General features: G+C 35.1%; 1 protein-coding gene across 8 annotated transcripts in view; it reads right to left on the bottom strand.

The window, feature by feature from the left end:
* parp6a (poly (ADP-ribose) polymerase family, member 6a) overlaps positions 1 to 21,350 on the bottom strand; it is a 31,541-nt gene extending 10,191 nt beyond the window's left edge. Inside the window, exons 1-15 of one of the 8 annotated variants that reach the window (XR_016145414.1) lie at positions 21,268 to 21,350; positions 17,760 to 17,982; positions 14,169 to 14,274; positions 13,320 to 13,397; positions 10,860 to 10,954; positions 10,356 to 10,416; positions 10,181 to 10,271; positions 10,042 to 10,108; positions 8,276 to 8,425; positions 6,482 to 6,632; positions 6,094 to 6,225; positions 3,595 to 3,690; positions 2,310 to 2,402; positions 1,074 to 1,199; positions 436 to 501 (exon numbers count right to left, since the gene is read on the bottom strand). Coding sequence is in view for 7 of the 8 variants with exons in the window: in XM_039684155.2 (XP_039540089.1) it covers positions 436 to 501; positions 1,074 to 1,199; positions 2,310 to 2,402; positions 3,595 to 3,690; positions 6,094 to 6,225; positions 6,482 to 6,632; positions 8,276 to 8,425; positions 10,042 to 10,108; positions 10,181 to 10,271; positions 10,356 to 10,416; positions 10,860 to 10,954; positions 13,320 to 13,397; positions 14,169 to 14,171 (1,209 nt within the window). In the remaining variant the exon portion in view is untranslated. The other 7 variants (XM_039684157.2, XM_039684155.2, XM_039684152.2 and 4 more) reach the window with 7 other exon arrangements.
* Between the last annotated feature and the right edge of the window lie 1,544 nt (positions 21,351 to 22,894).

Genomic DNA, 22,894 nt, shown 5'->3' with positions numbered 1-22,894 from the left:
CAAGTGTGACTATTTTTTTAAGACCACTTAGCATGCTCAGATCATGACCTCAATTTTTTATTGTGTTCACATACCCAATGCCATAAAATTCACCAAGTTTCGTAAAATTCTGATGAAGCCGTGATTTTTTTAAATTTCAAAACAGAAAATTTTTCGGTCAGAAATGACCGAAGAGCACCAGAGGGTTAAAAGGTGAAACTAATATATTATATAGTATCATTACATAACTTAAAATATCTCACTTTGCATGTAATGAGTCTATTTTAAGTTGAATTATTGAAATAAATTAACTTTTACACGATATTCTAATTTTTGGAGTTTCGCGTGTATATATGTATATGTATATATATTATGTTGTGGTAAAGATTTATTTGCAGAGATTTAAGCAGAAATATTATTAAACGTATCTGTTCAACTTTATTTCTGCCGCCGTACCTGCGTCATCTCACGAATAGACATCACACTGTCTAAAGCTTTCTGCAGACGCTCATAATTCTTCTTCTGTTCGGCACAGGAGCAGCACAATAATCACACACACACACACACACACACGCACACAGAGACGCACACACAAGAAAGGAGAGATTTGATGCTGGTTAAACTTGAAGTAAAGTTATTTAATAATTTAAATGCAAACGATTTTCGTCTTATTTTCTATTTTGTCATTTGCATTTTTGAATAAAGCTAGATTTACTTAAGAGGCGAGATATCTTCAGATATTAAAAATGCATTAAAACTAAGAGAGACAAAAAAAAACTGTCCATGGGGTCAGATATTTGTCATGTTCTCTTGAGTATAAACCAATTTTAATCATTTTTATCGGAAAACAAGACTCGATCTCTGACTCTTTTGTACTGAAAAAGACAAAAACAAAATGCAAAATAAGACATCAGTACATTAACAGTACATCAGCTCGATTATGATGCTTTCAGCCCTGTTGCACTGCACACTAAAGGCTAAAAACAACAACAGTGTTTACAATAACTTGTGAACATTGATGCATTTACTAACATGAACAATACATTGTTCCCGAATGAACAGCAGCTCATGTGAGTGTAAGTCGAGACGGTCACCTTGGGGTTGAAGGCGAGTGTTTTGGGGTCGTTGGGGTCGACCACGGATGGGTACGGCTCGAAGATGATGCTTTTACGGGGCGACTCGAGGGCGGCTCGACACATGGCCACCAGCAGGTCCACCACCTGAACACCAACAGCTCACGTTAGCGGAGCAATGGGTCGCAGATGATCAGATCGGGCCTCACGATTCTCGGATTAACTGCTAAATTTGACCATCATAGAGTGTAAGTTTACCATTTGGACGTTGTCTTGACTATTTACACATTTAAACTATTGTAAATGCGGAAGAAGAGGCGAAAATCGGGACTTGCACGCCATCCGCACATGGAGGGAGAGAGAGAGAGAGAGATAGAAAGAGAGAGATGGTGTGTGTTGACCTTAGTGTGTTTCCCTACTGTCCACCATATGTGTGTGTGTGTGTGTGTAAATGTTAAAACATGTGGTATCAACTATTCTTATTTGTTACAATGTTAATTTGTACATTTAAATTTAAGTTATGATATAATATTTTATTATTTTGATGTCTTTATAATTATTCTATGTGTTCCAAGCTTTGGCCATATTGTAATATGTACAGTCATGCCAATAGAGCAATTTTGAATTGAGCAAAATTGATTGAATTGAATTCGCGTTTTCTTGCCCTTGAACAGGCACCCACACACAATTATGTCTAAAGGCCCGTCTCGGCAAGTGTTCTCTCGCTTCGGTCATGAATGAACAGTTCAGAGAAAGAAAGCGGATGTTTGTCAGTTTATTCGGTCTTAAAGTGACAGTAGCCTAATATTCCTGCTGTCGTCTGACATTAATGTTAATAAAACAACTGAATACAGCTTTAACAAAGAGGAACATGTTCAATTCTACAGTGAACAAACTGTGTTATTTTACATTTAGGCCTAATTATTAAATTCTGTACCTGAAAACTACAGTTAGACTTTGTAACTTTGGTATTTATCCTTCCTCTCTGCTTATAATCTGTGTATTTGTTCTTATTTTGTTACTGACTGTTCACTTGTCTGTAATGTTTGAACTTTATCGTCTAGTAGTTTTTGCTGTGGTCTCGAAGAACTTCAAGCGAGCTTCAAGCAATAAATGAAAAGCAAAGGTTTTTTTTTTGTTGTTTTTTTGCTGATCTGATCCGAGACTCAAAAAAAATGTAAATTAGCCGAACCGTGAGTTTTGTGATCCGTTGCACCACTATTCAATATCATTTAGAGAAATGAACCCAGAATGCACCTCAGCGCCAGTGGCCACCTCCTCCGCCGCTCCAGACATCACACCCAGTGTGTAGAAGGAGAACACACACAGCTCTCGCGTGCACACCGCGGGCTGGCGGGGAAAACAACCAATCATGAGCCACACTGCATAAACACACTACAATTTTGCTTCTCAAGTAAATGCATCTTGATTTCCGGTGCACTTCATGTGACGGTCAAACATTTTATTTCAATTAAATGAATGTACTATATTTTAGTTATATAGTGCAAATGTTATTTTGCATTTTTAGGGGATTTTATTGCACCAAATTATATTTACGTTGTATTTATAATCCATTTATTCACTTTTTGAGCATTGACCTGGAAATATAATATCCAACTTGAACTGTCGTAAATCGAGACATCAGAAAATAATCGACACAAACATTGAGAAGGAACTCCAAATCAGAAACCCTAAAGGAGAAAAAGAAATTTATCACCAATTTATCAACATGATCCGTCACACCTGATCAAATACGACTCATTAACCCAAACATCCAATAAACGGAGAGGAAAAATATACAAAATAGCCAGCCATTTATGAAAATAAAGTAAACAGAAAAATACAAAATTGTGACCAACATAACAGAAAAAAAACAGAGAATCAACACAAATGTATAGACCATTTTGCAAGATGTAAACAACAACACTGGTCCAGAAGTACTTCCTGTTTCAGTTTTTTAACACTACATAAAAGCTGGGATAAAATACAACCAACAGAACATATAAAACTGAATCAAAAATCTTTAAGATGTTTTCTTTACATGTGAAATAAAGAAAACAGTTACAAACTGAAACAGGAAGTGTTTCTGGACCAGTGCTGTTTACATCTTGCGAAATGGTCTATACAGAAAAGAATTTAAATCTAATAAAATTATCTGAAAATAATATAAATCTATACAGAAAATAATTACACATAGGGATTTTTTTTGTATAGATTGATAAATAATTTTCAGTATAGATTTTAATTATTTTTTTAAACAATTTTAGTGGATTTCAATTCTTTTCTGTATACATTTTTGTTGATTCTCTGTTTTCTTCTGTTATGTTAGTCACAATTTTGTATTTTTCTGTTTACTTTATTTTCATATATGAAAATGGCTATTTTGTGTATTTTTTCTCCCCATTTATTGGATGATTGAGTTAATGAGTCATATAATGAGTCATTTTTATGCCTGACTGAGACCTTTTGTTTATTCTGAAATGTTTGTAGGAAAACAGGACTGAGTAAAGTAAACACTGATCATTCTTGCAGTGTGATTCACCTTCAGCATGGACCCGTTCTGAAAGACGTGCTGCTCGTCACACACCACGCAGTATTCGTTCAGGGTGGGGATCCGCTGCTCAGAGTATTTCATTATCTTACAGAGAAAAGAGAGGACACAATCAGAAGAGGAGGCGCTGAGCGGATGCCATCCACCGTCAGAGGAGAAATCGTGAGTGTGTTGCGTAATATGGCTCGGTAATGAGCCAAAAATATAAACTGAAACTGCATTACGACACATGCATTTTTATTCTGCTGCGTTGTTGAATTGTGTTAATCCAAAACAGCTAATTTCTTGTTAATTATCATTCCAATTCTAGATGCTGATGATACATAAAACACACAGTACCACAGTTCAACAGATCTGAGTCGGTAAGATTCGTTAAGAAATGTCACCAAAGCTACATTAATACAGGTGAAACTGGAAAAAATGTAACATTGTGCAAAAGTTTAGTAATTCAACTTAAAAAAAGATGAAACTAAAGGTAATACATCCGTGATGAATAAAAATAAAAAATCAAAAATCCTCCCGAGCCCAAACAGCAATGATGCGAACCGTCTGTCTCACACAAGCACATTTGAATGAATGTGAATGTGTATTAAATGTAGCTGCGCTGTTATATAAAGCTATATCGTGAATGCTACTGAAACATGCTTTAGCCGTTAGCATTCTCTATAGCATGACCTCTTGAACCTTATTGCGGCGATAAATACAGTAGTTCATTAACAACATTACAGTTGCACGTCACTGACTCCACCAGGCTCCTTATGAACTCATAACTGCAGGTTTAAGCACAATACTTTATATGTGGCAAACAGAGATTTAAAAGGATAGTTCACCCAATAATGAATCATGATGATGGATTATTTTCCATGTGTTTATCTGAACATCGTTGATGGCATGAGGGTGATTAAAAGGTCTCTTTAAAGGAGTAGTTGACTTTTTAAAAAACATTTGCTGATAATTTACTCACCCCCGTGTCATCCAAGATGTCCATGTCTTTCTTTCCTCAGTCGAAAAGAAATTAAGGTTTTTGATGAAAACATTCCAGGATTTTTCTCCATATAATGGACTTCAATGGGGTCCAAACGCTTCAAGGTCCAAAAGACAGTTAATAACAGTTTCAGATGCAGCTTTAAACGACACCAGACGATGAATAAGGGTCTTATCATGCGAAACGATCGCTTATTTCAAAACTTATTCCAAAAATGTAACTTTTCTAAGGACAAATGCTAGCCTTGCTCTATTCTGTGAGGCGCGTTTGCAACGTCACGTAATACGCAATTATGTTCAAAAGGTCACGGGCGACGTAGCCGGAAGTACAGAGTCAAAATTGTCCGACATCGTTGTTTTATCTTTTAATTCCTTTTTTTGTAAACGGCGTTTGAGTTAGTTTGCACGTTCAACCTATGCGTTCAACTTGTAAACACTGACTCTGTACTTCCGACTACGTCGCCCGTGACCTTTTGAACGTAATTACGTATGCAAAATGATGCATCTGAAACTGTTATTAACTGTCGTTTGGACCTTGAACCGTTTGGTCCCCATTGAAGTCCATTATATGGAGAAAATCCTGGAATGTTTTCATCAAAAACCTTAATTTCTTTTCGACTGAAGAAAGAAAGACATGGACATCTCGGATGACACGGGGGCGAGTAAATTATCAGCAAAAGTTTCTACTCCTTTAAGAGAGGATTTTAAGAATGAAAACCTGGAAATGTCTTGAGATGTTCACACATGTATAAATGACTCTTCAATAATAATGCACATTCAAGTTGCATTGCTATGGAAGCTTGTTTCCGCCACAGAATGAAAAATAATAATAAAAGCTAGGCTATAATTAAAGGTAATTGTGACTTTTATCTTACAGTTCTGACTTTATTTCTCAGAATTGCGTGAAATAAAGTCGCAATTGCGTGTTATAATGTCAGAATTATGAGATATAAACTTATTTAAAATATATGAAGAGTTCAGATGCAAAAGCCTCTAAATGCCATTTGAAATTTTCTTCTAGAATGATCATTTTTATCAAGCTTGTATATTTAAGTTCAGTGATTTCACTTAAATGGCAATGATTACATATTAATTGTTATTTAAGTGAAATTACTGAACTTAAATATACAAGTTTGATAAAAATCATCATTAAAGAAGAACATTTCAAATGGCACTTAGAGGCTTTTGCATCTGAACTCTTCATTTGCTTTTCAGATTTTTCCTCTCAAAATTGCATGTTTATATCGCGCAATTATGACTTTATAACACTTAATTCTGAATTTCGAGATGCGAACTCGCAATTGTGATATAAAAAGTCACAATTATCTTTTCAAATGTTTCGTTCTGTGGCGGAAACGAGCTTCCATACAGTGCAGACTGTTGCTTTACTCATTTTTTATTTCCCTAAGAAGCTGCACTCGACATGCATGCATGATTCGACGTACACCGAGCATGATGGGAAACGATGACGTCATGCGTGCCGGCTGGTGTGTGCGAGACGAGTACCTGCACGAGGAAGCCGTACTCCAGCGTTGGGATGTTCTTGCAGTGCCCGCCCGCCTGGGATGAGAAAAACAACTCAATCAGCTGGCGGGTGGTAATCTGCGCAGGGGCCCTGCCCGCCGGGACAGCCACAGTCTGATGGGTTAACGGAGACAAAGCATTATGGGAAAGGTGCCAGCCAGCCGTGTTAGGCGAGGGGGGTTTCGAAGGGCAAAGAGGCTGGGGGTTGTGATGGGAGACTGATCCTACGAGAGGAATCTGCAGCCATGTTTTATCTCTCACGTGGAGTCCCTAACGAGCCACTGAGGGGTCACGGGGTCACGGGTATGGAGAAGCGGGAAAGAGAGTGATTCGAAAGGAAAACGTGCAGTCGGGAAGACGAGATGCTGACCTGGCTGTTGGGAGGATAGCTGAACAACTCGCCCTTGGGGTTCTTCATGGTACAGGAGATGGAGCGGTTCATGAGCCGGGTGACTCTCAGCTCCGGCACGCTCAGTTTGCCTTTCAACACTGTGTCCTGGATCAGGGGGAAACTGGGAGACCTGGAGCCAAGATGGAGGCCACAGCCAGCGGATGAGTTCATGCTGCGCTCACGTCAGCTTGGAATTACCTCAAGTATGATTTCTGACTAGCCAAATGCACAATTCTGTTCGTAATGCTAATAACTAGCCAGTGAGACCTTCAAGAGCAAAGAATTGATCAAGCATTGATGTATTTTACTGTCATTGGTCCGTGTACATTTGTTTTTTTTTTAATTTAATATTGAAAGTATAAAAATGAGAAAACAGTTTTGTTTTTGAATCAAAAATAGATAAAATAAAAGTAAAATAATAAAATATAATAAAATAAAAAATATAAGATAAAATAAAAAAAAGATTTTTCGTTTTAATAAAACACAAGGCTTACATCATAAAACTCAGAAGAGTGGCTTATGTATTTTAAATATCTCTGTTATTCTCTGTTCTCAGATTAATAGGCCTATTATTATATACACAAGTCAAAGCATTATTCTTTCCTTTATGTAATGGTGTTTCAAAAACTCATTATATTGATTTATATCTTAAATTATATTCATATTATTTCTACCTGAGAATGAAAAACGAAAAATCAAGCTGAATACTCGTTTTTCTACTTTCAATATTGAATAATAAAAAAACGAATTAGCATCGGGACGGCAACGAACACACATTTATCCATTTTGTAAGTATGAACAGTGCTGGGAATATTATATTTTAGTTCATTACTGAATATGAATCACATGGCAAAACTGTATTTAGGCAATATAATTATGATTACTTTATTACTTTTAACCCTTAATTAGTTTATCACAGATAATTTGTTTATTGTAGTGATATAAAAATACACTGATGAAAAGGTAAACTTTTTAAAATAAAATAAAACAAAATAAAGCACAAATTGATTCAATATTTAATTTGTTATACTGTGTGGCCTCTGATTTGTGTAATTACAGATTAAAAAAAGAAAGAATTAGTGAGAACCGATACATTTTGATTAATTTACTGCCATTGTGTGAATATTAAGTAATCGTGTAATCAATGAAAATGTAACTGCAGTCTGATTAGTATTTTAAAATGTAATATAATTACAAGTTTATGATTATTAGAATCTGATTACATATAATAAGCAATGATTAATAAAAACTTGGTGAAACTCGAAAAATGAGTATATCGTGCAAAAGTTCATTTATTTCAGTAATTCACCCTAAAAGGTAAAACTAATATATTATATAGACTCATTACATGCAAAGTGAGATATTTCAAACCTTTATTTGTTATAATTGTGATAATAATGAGGTTTTCATAAGCTGCAAGCCATAATCATCACAATTATAATAAATAAAGGCTTGAAATATCTCACTTTGCATGTAATTTGCTGTATTATGGCAATCTCACCATGAAGTGAACGCAACATTAATGTATTTTATATGCGAGTATGTTACTGTACCGTGTTTAGCTGAGCATTGAAATAAACAAAAGTAAACATTTCAAGCGGCAAAACTTTCTTCATGAAAGGAGTTTTAGATTGTTTCGTAAATGATGTATATATATATATATATACCGCCAGTCACTGTTGAGCCCTATTTCAGCAGCATAAACCATGATCTGTTGTTTCAGATTGTTAGCGTACATGACGTGGGTTTTCACAGCAAACGTTGAGGACATACTTCGGTATCGGCGAGAAGATGCTCAATCCTGCACGAAATTTCTTGATGGTTCCTCCGGCTTTGAACCAGCTGTGGCGTTTCTCCTGCTGGGCTTTGAGGAACTCGTTACTGAGATGCTTCCACTGCTGAGACGTGAACGTGCTGAGGATCCTGGAAACATGAGGACAAGCTTCATGAACACAAACACATCTCTTTGGCCTAGCATACACATGATAAAACCAAACCAATCTCTGCTACCTTAAAGGAGTAGTTTTAAAAAACTTTTGCTGATAATTTACTCACCCTCATGTCATCCGAGATGTCCATGTCTTTCTTTCTTCAGTCGAAAAGAAATTAAGGTTTTTGATGAAAACATTCCAGGATTTTCTCCATATAATGGACTTCAATGGGGTCCAAACGGTTCAAGGTCCAAATGAGAGTTTCAGTGCAAACTGTTCAAAGGGCTTTAAACGACTCCAGACGATGAATAAGGGTCTTATCAATGACCCTCGAGTCATGACTCGAAAAAAGATTTGTTAATTTTGATGAACGATTTCGAACAGGAGAGTCACGAACGCGCATCACAGAACAGAGCAAGGTGAGCATTTGAGCTTATAAAACTTAAACTTTGTTATTTATTTATTAAATGGCCGCTCATTTCGCTTGATAAGACCCTTATTCATCGTCTGGTGTCGTTTAAAGCCCTTTGAAGCTGCACTGAAACTCTCATTTGGACCTTGAACCGTTTGGACCCCATTGAAGTCCATTATATGGAGAAAATCCTGGAATGTTTTCATCAAAAACCTTAATTTCTTTTCGACTAAAGAAAGAAAGACATGGACATCTTGGATGACACGGGGGCGAGTAAATTATCAGCAAGTTTTTTTTAAAAGTGAACTACTACTTTAAAATTATATGTTTATCTCTGTAAAGCTGCTTTGAAATAATCTACATTGATAAAAGCGCTATATAAATGAGGTTGACTTGACTCGATCTTCAAACATTACAGCTTCGGCTAAATCAGTCAGATCACTTCACTTCGCATAAAAGCCTCTTCCAAATGCATAATTGTAGGGATTAATTGCATCCAAAAAAATAGTTTGTGTTTACACAAAATATATGTGTGTACGGTGTATAATTATTCTGTATATATAAATACACACACATGCATGTATATACAATATATAAGAAATATTTGCATGTATATCTATTATGTAAACTATTATTTTGGATGCGATTAATCGTTTCATAGCTTACATTGCATCCTCATGAAATTATGGGAATATTGTGTTTAAACTTTACCTTATGTAAACACAATATTTCAATCAAATTTATGCAATTAAGCTCATAATCATAGCAACCATAATCATTTGCTTATAATCGCAATAAACACTTTAATCACATCTATTCTACTCTAAACAAAGTGTGCATGTGATATCGATGATGTTTTTTAATTATTGTTATTATTTTTTTCTTGTTGTATATTATTGTCCTGTGCTTGTTTTTATGTAAATGTTTCTAAAATCAATAAAAAAAAAATTGTGCATGTGCATTTTTGGGTGATGAAGAAACTGAAACGTTGCACAACATTAATATAAAGCAGTATAGCCAAGTGATGGTTAAAGATATTTTAATAGAGATATCTTAGTGGCGAACAAATCTATGAGCATCATTATGTGAATAATGGTGGTAAAAATAATCCCAATTCTTAGAGAATAGTCAGAATAATGCAGATTGCATGTAAACTTATTCTGATATTTATTCAAACGTAGTTATACTTGACTTACTTCTTTAGTTGAAGGCCCAAACTGAATCCTTCTTTATTAGACGGCTGAAACACCTCCACAGACGGCTCTGCGGGAGTTAAGTGAACATGTAAGAACCGTCTCAGACACACACACACACACAGAAGTGCACGTTTCTTACCTGGTCCATCCAGATACTGTGAAAGAGAGAAACGAAGGCGTAAGACGATGGGCTCCGTTCGGATCACCTTCCACGCGGTCGCCACCTCCTCCTACAAACACGCAAATCATTTTATTCCCATCACAAGATCTGTGTGTAAAGCCGAGTAGGTGGTGTGGGAAGTGTGTGTTCTCACATCCAAGAAGCTGATGTTGATTTGCAGGTCGATGTCCACATCGTCAATCGTGCCGTACTCCCTGTGGGAAGAGATACACGCTAGTCAAGCAACGGATCACGAAACTCACGGATCATTAATACGGTTTATCATTTTTAAAATCAGCAAAACAATAATTATATATATATTATTAGAGACAAGTGAACAGTGTAATAAAATTATAACAAATACACAAATTATAAGCAGAGAGGAATACTAAATAAGAAAGTCTAACTGTAGTTTTCAGGTACAGAATTTAATAATTAGGCCTAAATGTAAAATAACTCTGTTTGTTCACTGTAGAATTACACATGTTCCTCTTTGTTAAAGCGTTTGAATGTGTAAATTGGCAACACAAAACACGTCCAAATGATAAACTTACACTCTATGATGGTCAAATTTAGCAGTCACTGAACCGAATCTATTCAGAATGAAAGTGAATCAGGTGTGAATGCTCAGATGTGAATCAGGGTGAGTTCTTCTTACCTGACGGACACAGCGCCGTCCGTGTAAATGTCTTTCACAGCCTCGATGTCTGCGTCCAGCTGCGGGTGGCGGTACAGGTCCGCGGCACAGCTCCCCTACAGGTGCACACATCTGAATCTGTACTTATGACTTTATAACACGCAATTATGACTTTAAAACACGCAATTATGACTTTATAACTCACAGTTATGACTTTATATCTCAAAATTATGACTTTATAACTCAGAATTATGACTTTATAACTGACAATTATGACTTTATATCTCACAATTCTGACTTTATATCTCACAATTATGACTTTATATCTCAAAATTATGACTTTATATCTCACAATTATGACTTTATATCTCACAATTATGACTTTATATCTCACAATTATGACTTTTTATCTCACAATTCTGACTTTATATCTCACAATTATGACTTTATATCTCAAAATTATGACTTTATATCTCACAATTATGACTTTATATCTCACAATTATGACTTTATATCTCACAATTATGACTTTATATCTCACAATTATGACTTTATAGCTCACAATTATGACTTTTAATCTCAAAATGATGACTTTATATCTCACAATTATGACTTTATAGCTCACAATTCTGACTTTATAGCTCACAATTCTGACTTTATATCACGCAATTCTGACTTTATAACACACAATTCTGACTTTATAACACACAATTCTGACTTTATATCTCACAATTATGAATTTATAACACGCAAGTCTGACTTTATCTCACAATTCTGACTTTATATCTCAAAATTATGACTTTATATCACGCAATTCTCACTTTATATCTCACAATCATGACTTTATAACACGCAATTCTAACTTTATATCTCACAATTATGACTTTATATCTCACAATTATGAATTTATAGTTCACAATCATGACTTTATAACATGCAATTATGACTTTATATCTCACAATTCTGACTTTATATCACACAATTATGACTTTATAACTCACAATTATGACTATATCTTACAATTCTGACTTTATATCTCACAATTCTGACTTTATATCTCAAAATTATGACTTTATATCTCACAATTATGAATTTATAGTTCACAATCATGACTTTATAACACACAATTATGACTTTATAACTCACAATTATGACTATATCTGACAATTCTGACTTTATATCTCACAATTCTGACTTTATATCACACAATTATGACTTTATAACTCACAATTATGACTATATCTTACAATTCTGACTTTATATCTCACAATTCTGACTTTATATCTCAAAATTATGACTTTATATCTCACAATTATGAATTTATAGTTCACAATCATGACTTTATAACACACAATTATGACTTTATAACTCACAATTATGACTATATCTGACAATTCTGACTTTACATCTCACAATTCTGACTTTATAACACGCAATTCTAACTTTATATCTCACAATTCTGACTTTATATCTCAAAATTATGACTTTATATCTCACAATTATGAATTTATAGTTCACAATCATGACTTTATAACACACAATTCTAACTTTATATCTCACAATTATGACTTTATATCTCACAATTATGACTTTATATCACACAATTATGACTTTATAACTGAAAATTATGAGGTTTTTAAAAGAAGTCTCTTCTGCTCACCAATGCTGCATTTATTTGATTAAATTTTTTTAAAAAAACTAATATTGTGAAATATTTTTGCAACTTAAATTATCTGTTTTCTATGTGAATATACAGTAAAATGCAATTTATTCCTGTGATCAAAGCTGTATTTCAGTGTCACTTCATCCTTCAGAAATCACTCTAATATGATGATCTGATGCTCAAGAAACATTTGTTTATTATTAACGTTGAAAACTGGTATTTACTAGCCTGGCCACGAAACGTGGTCTGGAAACTACATGTTAAATTTCTCGTATTTGAGGCGTGGTTTATGAATGCCCAGAGCCGTGTTATAGGGTGTTACGAATGTCTATCAAATGCGCCTGTGCTCCCTCCCCATTCTGTGATTGGTTCCGTATTTCAGGGGAAAATTTGGTTCATGGTATCCAGACTGCCTAGCAGTGCGAATAAAATCGTGCTGCATCAAGGCAAAAAGGGGAAACCCAGGCTAGGTGTTTACATTTTTATTTCAGGATTCTTTGATGAATAGAAAGCTCAAAAGAACAGCATTTCTCTGTAATAGGAAACATTTGAACCGCAGTGTATTTGCTTATCATTTATTGAGATGCTCATTAAAACCCAGTTGGAAATATTTATAATTTATTATTTTTCACATGAAGATAAATCCAATCCAATCCAACCTTATTTGTTAGACAACCAAAGTTGGCCAAAGTGCCGTACAGAAAAAATAATCACATAAGCCACTAAAGACAAGACCTTTCCTGCCTTATGATAAAGCATTAAATTAGTCACATATAATAAAGACAAGAGAACAGAATGGTAAGGAGAATGTGTTTTACCTGAATGCCGTACAGGAACTGCTCCGGTTCATTCTCTCCGTCCGATTCTTCATCCGTCCAGCACTGGGTTTTAATATCCTGAAAACACACACGGCCATTTTAGCATTATTATATAGTATTATAGTATTTTGAATTAGCTTTTATTTTTATATATCTGTTTAAATTTTAGTTGTAAAATGCACAAGAATCTGTGATTTGTTCATTCTCTCTAATCTTTATTTAACTGACAAAGGTACAAAGAAAGGATTCTCGACGTTTTTTTTTTTAAAATATTTTGTAAACATTAACAAATTTTGATTTTGAATAAAATAGATATTATTATTATTACTAAATGGATAAAATAGAAAGAAACTCAAAACAATAATACATCCAAATCAATACACAGAAATGATTTAACTTATAAATGTCAATGCGGTTCTTTGCCACTGTTGCCTTTGGCTTGCTCAGTTGGGGATATTCAAATTAAATGACCCATCATACCATTGACCAGCTCTTAATAAACAAACACTGTTAAGTTGTTTTGATTGACTCTGTGAAGCAGCTTTGATAGAATCTGTATTGTAAAAAGCGCTGTATAAATATATTTGACTTGCCTTGACTTGATAATTGTGAGATATAAAGTAAGAATTGTCAGAATTGCGTGTTATAAAGTCATAATTGTGAAATATAAAGTCAGAATTGCCTTTGACTTAATAACACACAATTCTGACTTTATATCTGCAATTGTGAGATAAAAAGTCTCAATTATCTTTTTAAATGTTTTGACTTCCGTAGTTGATTGACTAGCAGGTGTAGCAGAGAAACACAGGCCGTGTGTGACGGATGGTGTAATGAAGCGCAAATACTCACCATTGGCTCCGGTGTTCACAGACACGTTTCCGACAGGACGAAGCTTTTCTGATCCATTTCAGCACGAACGGCAAAACAACAGGTGGAAAGATGAGCTGCTCACTTCCTGCGAGGGGGAAATAAACACGACACTTTAATAACCACAGTCACCAGAAGCTTGTTTCCGACACAGAATAAAACATTTTAAAAGATAATTGCAACTTTTTAACTCACAATTGCGAGTTTACATCTCAGAATTGTGTGTTATAAAGTCAGAATTGCTATAATTCTAAATATTTCTTTATATATCTCGCATCTGACATCATTTCTTAGAATTGTGAGATATAAACTTGCAATTGCGAGTTATAAAGTCCAATTGTACGTAAAAACTGACAAAAATAGTTTCTGACAATTCTGACTTTACAACACGCAATTGCTACTTTATATCTAACAATTGTGAGATTAAAAAGTCAGAATTGTGACATAAAAAAACACAATTACCTTTTTTCTTTTTTTAATCCGTGGCGAAAACAAGCTTCCATAGATTTAGGCATCTCATAGGATTGAATATAATAAATGCTAAAGATCACAATGCAAAATATCTGTACTAATAATAAGCAAAGCTGCAGGCCAGGGTCAAGCATCACTGTCTTTTATTTCCACCTGCTAGACGATAAAACAGGTGAGAAACTCGCACAGACAGACCCTGAAGGTCATACCTGAGCCACACCGAATAAAACATGCTGTATATACATACTATGATCAATTACTAATCAATTTTAACTCAGCTAAATAATTGCACAAATAATCACCAGAAATGGCACGTAACACAGAATTAAACATGCAGTAGTAAGACTGTAAAACATAGCCTACTCTAGCAATCTAACGCTTTTTAGACAGTAACAAACATCATCCAGAGTAGCTAGTGCTAGCTAACGCATAGCAATGTAAACAACAACATGCTCATAATGCTAACTACTGCAACACCGCAGAAACCGCGACCCTTCGTACAGTCAAACATCAGCGACATTTCCCTCAAACGAAACAAATCTGGCGTCATATGTGTGTGTGTGTGTGTGTGTGTGTGTGTGTGTGTGTGTGTGTGTAGATGACAGCCTGAAGATACAGAAGCTGCGATCTCGTTCTCTCTGGTTTTACCTCAGCGAAGGAAGCCGTTCACAATAGCGCTGTTCTCCTCTCCTCCATCTCGCCACTGGGTATCCTAGCAACAACTCGTTCTGTCTGTGTCACGGATTCGTGTGTGTGTGTGTGTGTGTGTGTGTGTGAGAGAGAGAGAGAGAGAGAGAGAGAGAGAGAGAGAGAGAGAGAGAGAGAGAGAGAGAGAGAGAGAGAGAGAGAGAGAGAGAGAGGGGAGTGTGCGAGCGTGTGTGTGTGTGTGCGACAGAGAGAGAGAGGGTTAGAGAGTAAGTGAGAGTGAGAGAGAGATGTTAATGATAATGTTCAATATTTTTCTTTTTTATGTATATATATATATATATATATATATACATACATATATATATATATATATATATATATATATAGATGATTTCTAAATCCATTTTATTTTATTTATTAATCTGTTCATTTTATTATTATTGTTTTATGATATTAGTTTTAATATTTTGTGTACTAAATGTTCCAAATCATTTTCTATGTTGTTTTGACGCTTTGGCAATACAAAATGTATTTTTTGTCATGCCAATAAAGCTTTCTGAATTGAATTGAAAAATTGAGAGAGAGAGAGAGAGAGAGAGAGAGAGAGAGAGAGAGAGGGAGAGAGAGAATGCGTTTGTGTGTGTTGGTTGCGTTTGTGTGTGTTGGTTGCGCGTGTGTGTGGGCACAAATTTATAGAAGCAATTTCCCAAGTAGTCTTCTGCATAAGTCATATCTGACAACAAACCAATCATAAACATGTTCAGTTCGTATTTCTTACCAGGTTAAAAAAATAATATATATATATATATATATATATATATATATATATGAAAATGTGGGGTCCCTTTCTTTCTCAAATTGAGCAAGCAATATAAAAAGTGAGGTTTATATATATATATATAAAAAGAAACTATTCCTACTATGTCCTTTACCTCTGTGTAAACTTACTAGTCCTGTTAAGTCTAAACATTGTTTATTTATTGTCTTCTCTGAGATCTAACTTGCTATGTGTAATTGTTATTTACTTTCCCTTTTATCTGTGCTATTCTGTTTTTTTATTTATTTATTTTTTATTTACTATTATTATTTAATTTATTTATTATTATTATTTATTTTTTTTTTTTCCTGGGAGGGGGATTGCATTATGGGGATAAAGGGGAGAAAAAAAAAGAAGGAACTAAAATGTCATTGATGTTCACTGATGCTTATGACTGATGTTCATGTTCAATAAAAAGCAAAAAAAAAAATATATATATATATATATATATATATATATGTATGTATGTGTATATATATATACACATATATATACATATATATATATGTAATTTTAACCTGGTGCTATACACTGCCTTTATAAGTGCATTTACTGCATTTATGACCTATCATATATATATATATATATATATATTATATATATATATAAAATTACATCTAACATAAAAGTCTGTGAATATTTGTTTATATAATATAATGTGTGCGTGTGTATACATATGTACATACACACAAACATAAATTATATATTTATATTTACGTACGTGTGTTTGTGTGTAGATACACACACACACACACACACACATATATACATATATTATATAAACAAACTTTTTTTGATGCTATTAATCGATTTTACAGCACTAATATATTTAAACGAAATACATCTGGATGCATTACGGTAATGACTTTAACATTTTGTTTTTTTGTCATGAAATAAAGCCTCAAACCAAAAAATCTTAATGGGCAATGGCATGTTTTGATGATGTACATCGACATATTCCCATTTCTTTCTGAACTACAAGAAACTGTGCATGTTCACTTAAACACAGAAATATAAGCGTACAAGTACAAGCATTAGATAAAACAGAAGTGAAGAGTTTCAGAAAAACAGCACAGGTGACATCCGAACATAAAGCACACGTCAGGGTAATCTACAAATGTCTGTGATTTCTCTTTCTTTCCTTGGAAAAACAGCCATTTTGTTTATATGAGAGTGCGTGTCTCTCGCCGCCTCTATCTATATCAGTGTAATACAGTCTCACATAGATCAAACCGGCATTAAAGTAATCAAATGATTTTTAATGGCTGATGCAAATCCTAATATATTGCTTTTAATGACAACAAATGAGATGCACACAAATCCCTGGATGTTTTTTCACTGAAAACCCAAAATGTGAATTTCAGGACAATCACTGGATGGAATAACCCATGCATTATGGCCGATATAATCATCATATTTGCTTGAATAATGTCACAGACACCACCCATCTGAACAAATCCCCCAGTGTGTCCTTAAACAGCCCCCACACCCACACACACACCCATAATGCCCTGCTGGAGTCAAACACATACCGATGCAGCTCATGATGGAAAAAGCACAGACGGAGGTCCGGTCAGCATCCACAACACACACACACACACACACACACACACACACACACACACATCCATCCCTACCTCCACCTTCAGAGCCCGCCGGCTCCTTCTCCTCCAACACGACACCGTGACGCAAATGAGCCGATGGACGAACCATGTAACACACCTGAGCACTAGCAGCCGTCCGGCCGTGTGTTTATCTGGTGCAGATCTCTGCTTCCAGGGCTCTCTTATTTTTGCCTGACAACACAATGAACTGAGCATGCTCAGTGAGAGCCAGCAGAGTGAGTCATGTGACCTACAGCTGACGAGAGAGAGAGAGAGAGAATGAAGGAGAGAAACATAATCCACATTTTCATAGATTGACAGAAAAAGATCAAACTCACCAAGTACAAGAACGATCTGAGCAATTCTGAAATCTTTTAATCTTCTATAATTGAATATGCATCTGATCTGACTAGATAATGATATATTTAAAATAATGTAGGCCACTTTTAACATAAATATTGCATTATAATACATTATATATATCATTAGTGTAATGTAGTACTGACACTAAAAATCTGTGAAGTTGAATTTTTTTCTCACACATAATTTTAATTTTGGCTGAACTATCCACTTTGCATTTTTGTATTGTGATATATTGTTGCCGATATTGTAATGAAGTAGTTTGAACTGTGAGAAACAGAAAGATATATATATATATATGAAGAGTTCAGATGCAAAAGCCTCTAAATGCCATTTGAAATTTTCTTCTTTAATGATGATTTTTATCAAACTTGTATATTTAAGTTCAGTAATTTCACTTAAATGGCAATGATAATAAGTGAAATTACTGAACTTAAATATACAAGTTTGATAAAAAATCATCATTAAAGAAGAAAATTTCAAATGGCATTTAGAGGCTTTTGCATCTGAACTCTTCATATATATGAATTAATTATTAGATATAAAAAAATATAAATTAGTAATCAACACCATGTTAAATATTAATTAAAAAAACTAAATTAAATGAATATGTGAATCGTCTTATTATTCATCTGTGTGAACCAGGTGTAATATTTCATTGAAATATTTGCAGGTGTATAAAATTTAACATATAAATAAATGTTATATATAAAAATAAATAGTATATAGCAGACACACATTATTAATATATTTTTAGAATATTAATAAATAATTAAAATATGTATTTTATGTGTTAATTATTGTACTTGTTTTGTGATTGCATTGGTATTAATATTATTAATAATGTTTAATAGCTATTATTAATGAGTGTCTGCTTTTATGGGTGTAAGTATATAATATTTATTTATATATTATTCTAGATTTATACACCTGCAAATATTCCAATGAAATATTACACCTGGTTCACACGGATGAATAATAAGACGAGCTCCAGGCATTTGGACACGTATTTATTTATTTAAGTTAGTTTTTAAAATTAATGTTCAAATTGTTATTTTAATTAATTACTATTCATATTATTAATTTCTATGACAAATTTTTAAATAAAAAAAGTACTAGTTTATTATCATTATTTGTGAGGATGAGCGCATGATTTCGGCGGTCCGCAGGCGGTGTGGACCCGCTTCTTCCCGGCCTCGGCTGAGATCCGGCGGCTGCTGTCCCGGGACGAGCTGGGCGAGGTGAAGCTGGTGCGGGCAGATTTCGGGGCGTTCCTCATGCACGTGTCTCGGGCCGTGGAGAAGGATCTGGGAGGAGGAGCTCTGATCGACATCGGCATCTACTGTCTGCAGTTTGTGCTCATGGTGTTCAACGGAGAGAAGCCGGAGCGCACACGATCTCAGCCGAGGTCGTGTAAATATCTGATCATGTGTCATATTCTGGCAAAAATTATATTTGTACCGTTGAAACTAAATCACACACACCCAAACATCTCGTGATCGGGATTCAGATTATTCACATTTACATTCCTTCATTTGGCAGATGCTTTTATTCAAAGTGACTTTGATTGAGTCTGATGCAGGCCTGCAGCATACATTACTTTTTAATGATAATACTTTTCATTCATTTGTATAGCACCCTTCATACATAAACGAATCTCAATGTGCTCTAAAACAACATTTAAAGCAACAGTATGTAACTTTATTGGCCACAAGAGGGCGCCGTTTCCAACAATAACAAAGGCGTATGTGACGCAGTGACGAGCTGAATGATGGGACTTGCTGTCAAGCTGATGGATCTAATAATGTTTAAGGATTAGTGAAAACACTCATGTTTTTTAACATTACAGTGGTATGAAGCAGGTCGCGATTGCTAAGAGACATATATAATATGGGTTTATATAGGTTTATTCGATGAATTATGTTAAACTTGTGAGGGAAACGCAGCGCTGTTCCACTTGGTATAACGTTCCACTATCACACTAAACGGCGTTTAAATGTGTGTTGAAAGTTATAATGTTATTCTACGTGTTAGTTAGTTTGCTATACGAAACTAGCAGCTAGATCAACATAAGAATAACATACTGACTATATTCTAACATCTCATCATGTATATGTAGACATATACACTAGACCTCACCTGGGGGTTCTAAGCATGCGTCAAAACCGCCGCCATCATGGAACAGGGGTCTTGTCATAGGAAGTAGCTAGGTAAGGGCCGGTTCACATATCGCGTCTTTTGCGCGCTCAAGTTCGTTATTTCAAATGTAGGCGCGCGGTATGCGCGCTCATAATGGAAGCGACGCGGTCGCGGTGCGACGCGCTCGTTTTTTCCAGGCGCGTCCGCGCCGCATCGAGATAAAAACATCTCAACTTTTCAGAATGCCGCAAGCGCACCGTAGGTCACGTGACACGAACCAACCAATTAGCTTCCTCGCCATTTTTGTTACCTCTTCTTAAAATATAATCAAACTGTTGTCCATTGTCCAGGCGGAGTTCCTGAATCAGCTGGTGAAATTCCCCATGGTTCTTGCGTTTTTGTAGTATGGGGTGCACCCAAACACTGTGGCGTTTTTTAACTTTTCTGAGTAAATAAATCTTGTAACAGAGTTACAGCAAGGGTTTTTCGGTGGTGGAAATCCATTGCTGAAATTTACTTCATGTAATGGAGAGCGCAGCTGATGGTTGCTTAGCAACGACAGACGCCTCCGGAGTGCAACCGCCCTAGCGCTTCTTTGGAAAAAGGAGAACGCGTGCGCCTAGCGTTTTCTACGCGTTTTTAGGCGCGATATGTGAACGGCCCCTAACGCTGCTATCTCTGCCTTTACTTCGAATTCATTGATGGTGGCGGACTTTTGTGCAGCGTATGAAGTTCACGGATGAAATGTGAACTAGGAAGAATGTTTTTAAAATAAAAAAATAAAAAAAAATTTCTTTCTGGAATCAATGATAAATACATGTCTGACCGTTGGAACAAACCAAAAAACAAGAAAAATCGCATTCATGATGATTTTGGTGATTTTATTTGCGTTAGACCTGTGTCTACTACATTGACGCTGATGCATTAAAGTGGAGGGGCTCCCCTGTTTTAAGATGGCGGCATTCGTTCTAATGAACTGCCGTATCCAAGGTGAGGTCTAGTGTATATGTCTATGCATCATGTCAAGCTAACATTTGCTCACCTGTCTAATAAAGCTGTAAAGTCGTGACTCGTGAAGTTCTGTCAAGTCCAAATTAGTCACGGACGCTAGCTCTCTGTCGAGTGGACGCTAGCTCTCGGCATCACAAAAACAACACGCTGATATTGATCCTCATTATAGTTCTCCTTGTTTGTTCCAAAGTCTGCTTGCCATGGTCTATGTTTGAACGAAACAAGAACTGGGTGCCGCTAAACGTTACTCACTACACAGTTGTCCACGTCTGTCGCCATGGTTACGTCATGGCTATGGCATTACGAGCGTACCGCGGATTGCGTCATTGGCAGGCGACATTTTTTCCGGGACTGCCACTTATTTAAAATGGGAATTTCTCTGAAATAAAAGAACTTTGGAAACTTTCGGGATATTGTAAGTACACAACTGCAGGAAATATATCACACTGTGCAAGTGATTTTTGGATATTTTATTACAAAAATATTTTATTTTATTACAAAATCCTTACATATTGGATACAATAGCATTGGGAGAAATATAAATATACACTGCACAAAATTATAAACGCAACAGTTTTTTTTGCCCCCCATTTTTCATGAGCTAAACTTTTTCTATGCACCCAAAATGTCTGTTTCTCCCAAATATTGTTTACAAATCTGTCTAAACATAGCTTGTTAGTTAATTCACTTAGTAACAACAATAACCTAACAGGACCTTATTGTAAAGTGTTAAGTGCAAAATTAATTTTTAAATTAACTTTAAAGATTTCCCAATTATTATTATTATCATTTTCCCATGTCTTGCAGGTCTGAAGGAGAGTTCCTGCATGTCTCTCGCAGACTCGGCTCTGCTGATGGAGATCATGGATGAAGCCAGGAGACAGGTGGGCGTGGTCTACAGCCAGGACAGCCAATGAGCTGCCTCCACCAGCACTGCTCGTTAAAATAGGTGCTTTTTTTCTTTTGTTCAACCACAAAATAAACTCAAACGTGTTATACTGGTGAAACGTGTCTTTCTGGTTGTACTTATCTGCATATGATGGTATTAGGTTATCTATTTCTTGCATGAACTAATAATGAACGTCACTTCTACAACATTTATTAATCTTTGTTAATGTTAATTTCAACATTTACTAATACTTTGATATTGTTAGGATTAGTTAATGCACTGTGAACTAACATGAACAACAAATTACTATTTTGTTTAACGTTAACAAAGATTAATACAATAACAAATGTATTTCTCAAGGTTAGTTCATGTAAGTTAACACATCAACTAATGAACCTTATTGTAAAGTTATAGATTTCTCCACAATAAGCTAAAAACAGGTGACTTTCTTGTGATATATTTTATTTTTTAAAGTCCTGTTTTAGATTATTAATCATTCAAATTGCATTTTCTCCACTCCAGCCAGTCTTGTTAACTTTCATCGAGGTGGAGTTGTGCAGCTCATGGTGGTTTGCCACTTGATGACCCTTTTATTAGTGATCTTTGCACAAGGCTTTGTTTATAGGGCTGGACAGACACTTTTTTTTCAGAAACACAACGGCAGTCAATTTGAGGCTTATAATTGAGTATTTAGACCATTTTCTGTCAAAATCCTGCAGTAGATCACTTACTGTAGTATTGAAAAGTGGGGTTGCACTTCATTTTACAG

The sequence above is a fragment of the Pimephales promelas genome, chromosome 10 (assembly GCF_988280905.1).
Source record: "Pimephales promelas chromosome 10, fPimPro1.hap1.1, whole genome shotgun sequence".
NCBI lineage: Eukaryota > Metazoa > Chordata > Actinopteri > Cypriniformes > Leuciscidae > Pimephales > Pimephales promelas.
Note: the sequence above shows the minus strand (reverse complement) of the source record. Positions and strands in the feature narration are given on the sequence as shown.